Source organism: Balaenoptera ricei, chromosome 13 (assembly GCF_028023285.1).
Source record: "Balaenoptera ricei isolate mBalRic1 chromosome 13, mBalRic1.hap2, whole genome shotgun sequence".
In the NCBI taxonomy this organism is placed as follows: Eukaryota; Metazoa; Chordata; class Mammalia; order Artiodactyla; family Balaenopteridae; genus Balaenoptera; species Balaenoptera ricei.
Genome location: NC_082651.1, coordinates 13,841,029 through 13,847,674, shown reverse-complemented (window position 1 = coordinate 13,847,674; position 6,646 = coordinate 13,841,029). Strand labels below are relative to the sequence as shown.

Here is a 6,646-nt window from a genome sequence, read left to right as displayed (position 1 = left end):
CCGGGATTGACAGGGTGGGGACAGCTTAGGGTGCTCCAGCACCCTAAGAGCAGCAGCTGACACCAGGTCTGTGGGAGTTGGTCCCAAGGTGCCTTTACTTGCAATTCTTTTACTTCGCAGCCAACTTAGCGGTAAAGGCAGACCTGGGCCCCAGGACCTTACAGAAATATTAGAACATGGCGGTCCACTTGGATGGATGGGCTATGTTTTGAAAACTCTGCTTTGGCTGAAGGTTGGTGAAGCTTCTTTCTGCCTCTCTTTTCAAGGGGCTCATGGAACCCTCCCCGCTAGAAGGCATCTCCCAGTCACCCTGCAGGGCCCTCGAGCCTATGTGTCACCAGGCCAATGGGGTCCATGAAGCTAAGGAGGATGGCTTTGAGGAAACCAACCCAGGACATCTGGGACCGAGAAGATAGAGAATAGTAGAACAGCTGGAAGGAGTGGAGAAATTTGCAGACAAAGCAGAATCATCAGGATATTAGATCTTGTTCTCTGCCCGGTTAATCATCTGGAAGCTCTATTCAAGGTTGTACATTAACCTCACTTGATACACTACAGACACCTCAAGTTCAAGACATTTAAAGCCAGCCTCCACATTTTAACCATCCAATATCTTTTCCTCCCATGTTCCCTATTTCAGCGAATGACTCAATTAGGACTTTCTAAGCCTCAGTTGTTCAATCTACAAAATGGAAGAAACAACGCCGGCTCTGTCTCCTTCAGAGTCGACAGAATCAAGTAGAGAGCCCAGAAACAAACACACTTTGGAAAATATAAAATGCAAGGCAGATTGCCAAAGCTGGAGACCTTGACTCTCTTCTCCCTCAATGTCCACATTGGTCACCTCCTTACTGACTCTCAAAGAAGGGGCTCCATGTCACATGAAATGAGGATGCAACCGCACTCTGGAAACTGCAGTGGGCTGCACCTGTGAGCGGGTGACAAACCAGTGCAACCCAGCTCCAGAGAACTCCCTCAGATGCAATGCACATCCATTTCTGCAGAACCTTATTAAAGACTGAAACTGAATTTTTAGTGTGGAACAAGGGGTTGACAATGTAGCAGGAATTCTAAGCTAGATGGGAGAGGAGAACGGTTGCATAGCGGGTTTGAAGGAGAGCTATTTGGACCAAGTTATAATGTGAAGACCTTAGAGACAATCAGCCATAATCTCTTTATTTTTCAGGCAAACGTGTGAACTGAGAGAGGGTGTGGATGTCAGCCTCCAAGATGGTCTCCTGGAATTCATGCCCTTGTGAAGTGCCCTCCCAGGCTGATGGGGGCTGGCCTGTATAACCATTAGGATATTGAGGAAATCACAACTTGTGACTTCTGAACCTAGCTCACAAAGCACATTGTGACTTCTGCCCTGGATCACTCACTCTGGGAAGCCAGCTGCCAGGTCATGAGGACACCCAAGGAGTCTCTTGGAGAAGCCCACGTGCTGAGGAATTGCAGCATCCTTCCAACATCCACATGAGCAAACCATCTTGGAAACAGATTCTCCAGCCCCAGTCAAGCCTTCAGATGAGTGCAGCCCTAGACAATGTCTCTAGAGACTGTGAACCAGAACTTCCCAGTTTTGCCACTCCCAGATTCCTGACCCACGAAAATGTGAGATAACAAATGTTTGTTATTTGAATTCACTAAGTTGTGGGGTATCTATACAGCAATAGATAACTAATACAGAGAGTGTATGTTACCTACTTATGTTCTATATTTTCACAATGTATCCAGGTCATTATCTCATTTTATTCTTATACTTACTTGTTCTCTCAAAAGTAGAGAAGCTGAGGCTTGGAGAAGTTAAGTAGCCTTTCCAAGTTTACATTATGCATAGTGGCAGAAACAGGTAAAGAAGCCAAGCATTGCAACTTGTTTTCTCTTTGCACACAATCCAGCTTCTGAAATCACATTATGTAGGCATCTGAATCCTTTGTCATTGTCTAGGGCCTGCTCTGTTTTCCAAGAACTGCTTGCTGCATGCTCTAGGGCACAGGTGGATTAAGGAGTCACCTCAACTTTAGCACAACCTGCTAAACTAGCCTGAGTATTCCCAGCCATCATCTGACAAGCCTCAACTGAGTGCCTGCGTATGACAAGTGTCAAAGAAGCCACATCTACGGATGCATTTCCTAGAGGCACAGTTCAATAGAGAGCCAGGGGGTGAAATAAAAGAGAAAAGAAAAAATAAGAAAGCTATAACATTTGAGCTTGAAATGTCACAGGGAGCCAAGGAAGTTGTCTGATGGATTGCCCTGTCATCTCCAAGCCAAAAGAAAAAAAATTTCAGATCCATCAATGTGTTCCTGCCCTTTTAATCCAAACAATATTTTACAGCATCAGAATGCAAAGATATTATGTTCTTAGACATCCAGCAATGTGTGAGGATTGCCGAGCACTTCACCAGAAAACAGCAAGTGAGAACCACAGGTTGTTCTAATGTCTGCACATCTTCTTGACCCATGTTATATGTAAAAATATACTATAACATACACGAGAGCCTACATGGTGCTGTATGTTCATTTATTCATTTATTCACTCACTCATTCATGGGGAGCCCACTGTCCACGTGACTCTGCCCAAGACAATGAACATGAGGGACACCTGCGTACCTATGCTCCAGCTGCCCAGGTCAGGGACATCTCCTGCCTGCCCTGGACCTGCTCCTCCCTCTGGCTGGCTTCCTGGTCAGTAGGCATGCTCTCCACTGTCTTCTCCTCAGGCTTTTCCCCTACGCTTCTACCATCTGCCCCTTGGATCAAATGTTTGGCTTCTGGGCTCAGGTAATATGGGAACATAGCTTTATTTGCAGGGTAGGTTGAAAAACGCCTAACTTGATATGAAAAGATGACTGGCAGCATGAGGTATATGCTGAAGCTTTGAGAAGGACAAACACTATAGTACTGGCTTCGTAGCAAAGGCTTCCAAGTGAGGTGCAATTTGATGGGGTATTTGCCAGTCCTGAAACAAGTCCTGCCTTCCCTCATCCCCAGGTCTTAAGTCACACTGCTTCTGCCTCCTCCAAGCAATCCTTCCTGATCCCCTCAGTCAGTGTGATCGTCCCCTTTCTCATCATGTTTTGTTCCTCTATCTCAGTGATCTGCTTTGTATTTTAATTACCCATGTGTGCACCTACCTTTCCCACTAGATTGTGAGTCATCAGTGGGCATGATTGTGTCTATATCCCTATACAATAACTAGCACAGCGAATAATAAATCTTTGTTACAATGACTATCATTATCTACTCCCATTTGACAGATGATGAAATGAAGGCCAGAGAAATGAAATAGATTTCTCAGGATCATACAGAGAAGAAGTGGTAGAACTGGGATTTGAACCCATGTCATCTGACTGCAGAGCCTGTGCTATTAATATCTTCACAAGACTGGAAGGCATTGCTTGCTAGTGATTCCGTATCTACCCGTCTTCAACTTCTCTGTTTTCTGTGGGAAACCAAGTCAGTAGACAAAAACTCTTTTCTACATCCTTTCAAATGTTTCAGTGTTTCCGCTGAATTTTCTCTTTTGAGGTTTAAATATCCCTTCTCTCAAGTGTTCCATAAGGTGAGTTGTTTCTAGCTCCCTCACCATCTTGGTCACCCTGCTGAATAAATTTGAGTTTGTAATAATTCTCATAGAAGATGATACTAGAAGTAAACACCATATTGCACATGTGGTTAAACCAGCATGGAGTAAAACGAGATGATGATTCCCTGTTTGAGGTGGAGCAGAAGACAGACACCTGGGCTTAAGGAAAAGCCACTTATAAGGGGACAAGGGTGATACTGAGTCAGAAAAGGAGACAGGAAACCATGAAGTGGTAAAGCGTTCGGGAGGCTACAAGAAGGGTACATTCTAGTAAAAGTTTAAAGTGCTATGAAAACGAAGAGAAGAAGGAGTCTAAAGATGCAGGAAGATGGCTTGCAATGTGAGATTTTTGCAGAGGGGTTAAGGATAATAAGAACAGAAAAGATGGACAAATCTGCTGGCTTGGGGAGAGCAGTTGGGAAAAAAATGCAGGAGTCATGGAAAGAGCAGGCAATGAGCAGTGTGACTTCATGTTACAAAAGGAAAGGGAGGAAAACAGTGACCGGTGGGAGCAGGGGCAGGCAACAGGGTCACATAAAACATTATTTACTTGCCGTGGAGGTGGGAAGAGGGGTGTTTTTCAGTAGAGAGGATGAAGAGGGGAAGATTGAATTTGCTGGAACCAGGGTAAGATGAAGGGAGCAGGCAAGATGAAAGGGGAAAAGAACAATTTGCTAGTAGAGATAGAAATATTGGAAGGTCTGAAGGTGCAAAGAAGGGGGGTCTGGTAGGAACCCTCACTTCGTGCTTTGCGGGGTGCAAAACTTATCCATGTTTATTATCTCAATGAATTTTTACAGCAATCCTGAGAGGGAGGTATTACTATGTCTGGTTCACATGTAAGACAATGGAGGTTCTTAAAAGGTAAGTGACTTTCCCAAGGTCCAAGATTTTCTGACTTCTAAGCCCTTTTTCTGACCCTATGACTGCAGTCTATTGCTCTGTGTACCAGGGTGTTCAGTAAGGCATGAATCAAGGCCATGTTCTAAAAGGGAAGCAACAGAAGTGGGTTGCTGAGTAGTGTTAGAGGCTAAGGAGAGCTGAGAAGATTGAGCACACAATTGCAGAAAAGGGGTCAATGAGAAATGAATAGGAAGTTTGCCTGAAAGCACCAAGAGCATCAAGGTAGTCAGCCTAAGTTTGCACTGGTCCAAAGGAGCCCAGCTCCAGTCTTCTCCTGTTTCCTGAGAAAAAATAATCCATCCATTGATTCCTCTGAGCTTAACGAGTACCACTGTGCCAAAGAACCAGTAGGCTACTCAGGGAAGGAGTTTTATGTGGCCAGAGACAGGGTAGATGGCACAAGATATACATGAATCATGACAGTGCCCATATATGGCAGAATGTGACCAAAGAGTGAAGAGTCTTCTTGGACACCCATAGGAAATGGAGGCAATTCCATGGGAGTGGGTAGACTGAGAAGGTTCCTGTGGAGGGTTAAACCCAAACTTTTACACATGCTCAAGCATGGTGGTGAAAGTAGCTACAGAAACTGAGAAACCTTGGTGTTAATGAATGTAGGTCAAGTCAAGTCTTGTTACTCGAAGGGCTGGAAAACGCCTCCAGAAGGCCTGGAAAGGAACTTGGAATTATTTCGGTGGAGGATACTTTTCCTCAAGAAGGAGAATTATAAAGCATCAGAAATTACTTAAAGTTGATACTAAAGATTCACTAACGGCCACTAAGGAGAGCCTCAGAAACTTGGAATTCTCTTAGGCAACTGCTAAACTCTCTTCCCTCCCAGAATGCTACTCTCAAAGTGCTGCCAGGGTAGGACTCCAGGGGCCAGGAGACCTAGGCTCCATCCTTTTTTTGGTTTTTTTTTTCTGCCCAGTTCTCTATATCCATCTTCAACAAGTGACTCTGGGAAGAGCCCAGTACTGTGGGCAGAAAGTAGGAGGGCAGGCTTGCTGGGGCAGGAGCCCCACAGACGAGGCGAAGTGGCCACACGGAGTCACAGGCCAGGTCCAGCTTCTTCTGTGTCGCTGCCAGCTTGACCTGCAGCCTCTTCCTTCTGCAGTCCAGGTAGCGCCTCTGCAGCCAGCTCGCCTGCCAGGCCAGGAGCACTCCAGAGGTGAAGGTCACCAACACAGACAGCTGCAGCAGCCTCTCGAGCACGTCCACCATCGGCTGCCAGGCATGCAGTGCCCAGACACATCCTTGAGGTTACTAAAGCCTGGCCAGGGTCTCCTGGTGCCATCTTGTCATGTGCACAGGTGTCTAACCAATCTCACCCTTGTCCCCCAATCAATATACCCCCGGAGGACCTTGGCCCTCGCTAGAACTTTACAGTAAATGCATGAGGGGGAATCCATTAGAAAATATTTCTGTGTAAAACAAAAAAAAGAAAAACCAAACAAACTTTAAAAGCTGCTCTCATTTTTGAGAGTGGAGAGAGTTTGTAAGTTGCCAAGAAGAATGCCCACCCCCAGTTCTTCTGCTGCAACTCTGGGCTCAGTTATTAACAACGCTTTCTGAACCCCAAATTGAACTGTGCGATCTCATCTACAATTGTATCTATGAGGATGATGGGACAACGTGTTTGAAACTGGTTCAGCACATACAGGTAGAGTCACCATTGTGTAGTAATAAGAGTTCCAATTGGCCAACCTGAGTCTGAGTTCTGGGAACCTCACTTGCTCTGTGAACTTGAGCAAGTCTCAGACTCCCAGAGTCAACTTCCAACCTCAGAGCGCCTCGTGGTGTTACAAGAATAAAACAGACCAATCTGCTAAAATGGCCAAATGATATATTATTGTTATTATGTTGCCAATAAATAGTAAGAAAGTCTTTAAGTTAGACTCCAGAGCCTAGAGTTTAAACATTTGATGATGACTTGACTATCGCTGCATGACATTTTTCCTCATCTGCCATTCTCAGCTCAGTAACACATAGCAAGTCTCCTTCTGCCAGGTATCCTCAATCATTTTTAGCAGCGAAACTTCACAACCTCATGCCCTCTATAATGAGTCTGGAACTAAATCAGGAGGTTTGAGGAAGAGTGCTTCGTGAACTAAAACTGATAATTCATTTGGGAGACTACGTCTTATTTTCA

The 6,646-nt window shown here is 45.1% G+C and overlaps 1 protein-coding gene across 1 annotated transcript; it reads right to left on the bottom strand.

Moving 5' to 3' along the window:
- Nucleotides 1–5,385: 5,385 nt before the first annotated feature.
- On the bottom strand, nt 5,386–5,718 carry LOC132377314 (mitoregulin-like). The gene has a single exon (XM_059943490.1). It carries the CDS (start codon nt 5,716–5,718, stop codon nt 5,386–5,388), a length of 333 nt encoding a protein of 110 aa, XP_059799473.1.
- Between the last annotated feature and the right edge of the window lie 928 nt (nt 5,719–6,646).

Excerpts from the sequence above, each read along its gene's own strand:
- LOC132377314 (XM_059943490.1), bottom strand. The coding sequence starts at position 5,718 with ATGGTGGACGTGCTCGAGAGGCTGCTGCAGCTGTCTGTGTTGGTGACC.